At 44.1% G+C, this 1,840-nt stretch overlaps 1 protein-coding gene across 1 annotated transcript in view; it reads right to left on the bottom strand.

Moving 5' to 3' along the window:
• LOC122258508 (sodium- and chloride-dependent GABA transporter 2) overlaps positions 1-1,262 on the bottom strand; it is a 19,898-nt gene extending 18,636 nt beyond the window's left edge. The window contains exon 1 of the mRNA XM_043024502.2: positions 789-1,262. Within this exon, the coding sequence (XP_042880436.1) occupies positions 789-936 (148 nt within the window). The 5' untranslated portion in view covers positions 937-1,262. The remainder of the gene's footprint in view (positions 1-788) is intronic.
• Between the last annotated feature and the right edge of the window lie 578 nt (positions 1,263-1,840).

Genomic DNA, 1,840 nt, shown 5'->3' with positions numbered 1-1,840 from the left:
TATATATATATATATATTATATATACATGTACATATACACATATATACAATATATATATATATATATATATATATATATATATATATATATATATATATATATATATATACATACATACATACATACATACACGCAAGAAAGTGAATGAGAGAGAGGATAATAAGAGAAGGGTGGGGGTGGGGGGGGAGAATGCACTGCATTTTTAGCACTATATCCCCTACTGAATGGTAAAACGACTTATGATTTTCTTATTGCACTAAGTTTTGCAACTGAAAATAGGGAGTTAGTCATAGCAATCTACAAAAAGAAGTATTGAAGAATATCTCAAATCGTCAATTTCACAATTCTTAAAGATGTAACCCGCATGCAAGCGAGGGCGCCGGCCGGATTGGGAGCGGCGCCCCCTCTTGCGAACTGGGCGTGGCCAGGTGCCGCGGGTCCTAACTATTCCCAATCACCAATTCCAAGACTTTGGACTAGTGTTCTCTAAGGTCTGACACGCGAGGCGCTGGCTGAGAGAGCGAGTCTTGACACGGGGCTGTTGTTGCCAATTTCGAAAACGTTCAAGGTGGCGAAGCTTAGCAACCACGGGGAGGGGGAAATGACAGAGAAGAAAATACACGATACCTGAATCAAAGGAGGGGGAACTGATATCATAATTTAAAAAAAGATGAAATTCGTAAAAAAAAGGGGAAAAAATAAGAAAATAAGAAAAATAAAAATCACTCGAAAAGAGAAAAACAGAAAGAGAAAGATCACTCGAAGTGCAGCTGACAGAGCAACTTACCGCCTCCGTTCTTGTAGCACAGGTAGGGGAACCGCCACACATTGCCGAGGCCCACACAGAAGCCGATGACGGACAGGAGGAAGTCGAACTTGCTGCCCCACTGCTCCCTCTCCCTCTTTTCGCCCTTCACTTTGATTTCGTCCGCCATGGTGCAGGTCGTCCTCGAGTCTCTTCGTTGAGTCAGCTGACTGCGCTTGCCGGCCGGCGAATTCGAGTTCGAGTTGGACGAAAGGGATCTCGAGGGGGAACGTTTGCTTTTAGGAATGAATCAATCACGTTTCTCTTGGAAGAAGTGAGTTGCGAAGACAAAGGAAGTATTTTGCGGAGTGTAGAGCAAACACACTGCGCACTAAGTTCCAATATGACACCAGACACACCGGCCGCGCCAGTGCGTGATCCTTCTTACTCTGTCTCTGTTCTGTTCACGAAGAGTTGAACTTCACAAGCTCAAGCTAGAGTTCAGAGTGGGCTGCAATCACCGGCTGAACCTGTACTTATAGCGAGGGCGTGTCAGAAGGTGCCAGCTACCACCAGCCGGTCGTCTCGGTGGCAACTTTGGCGGGCACACAACTCATATTTCCCCTCCATTGCACTTTCGTTGTTACTCTGGGGCGGATCTCGGCATCGTCTGCTCAGTTTTTTTCCCAAGCATTTGACACTCTATCGTTCCCTTTACGCCGAAATCCAACGTCACTCAAAGAAGCGATCTCGATACCGTAATATCGTTAAAATAATATATATATATATATCTACATATACAACAAACATATCCCTGCAACTTTCTACTTCTCTCTCCCTTGGGATAAAATCAATATCAACTTTTAAGTGACGTTTAGAAATTTCGCAAGGAAAGAATGTTTAAAAAAAAATAAAAAAATCAATAATGCAGGGGGGACAGACAATACGAGGTGCACATGCGTAAAGGAAAGTTCAGTTCCGTTCCTTCGTACATCTCCCGGGACTTTCCACACGCTCGGAGGCGTTTGACTCTGTTATCTTTTCAGAGGATGTTGCTCAACGGTGCCACGGAGCCTGTTGAAGGGGCGGGATTT

The sequence above is a fragment of the Penaeus japonicus genome, unplaced genomic scaffold (genome assembly GCF_977035675.1).
Source record: "Penaeus japonicus unplaced genomic scaffold, GWHDUDI00000001_assembly GWHDUDI00000024, whole genome shotgun sequence".
In the NCBI taxonomy this organism is placed as follows: domain Eukaryota; kingdom Metazoa; phylum Arthropoda; class Malacostraca; order Decapoda; family Penaeidae; genus Penaeus; species Penaeus japonicus.
The sequence above is the reverse complement of the archived record's forward strand: the minus strand, read 5'-3'. Positions and strand labels throughout refer to the sequence as shown.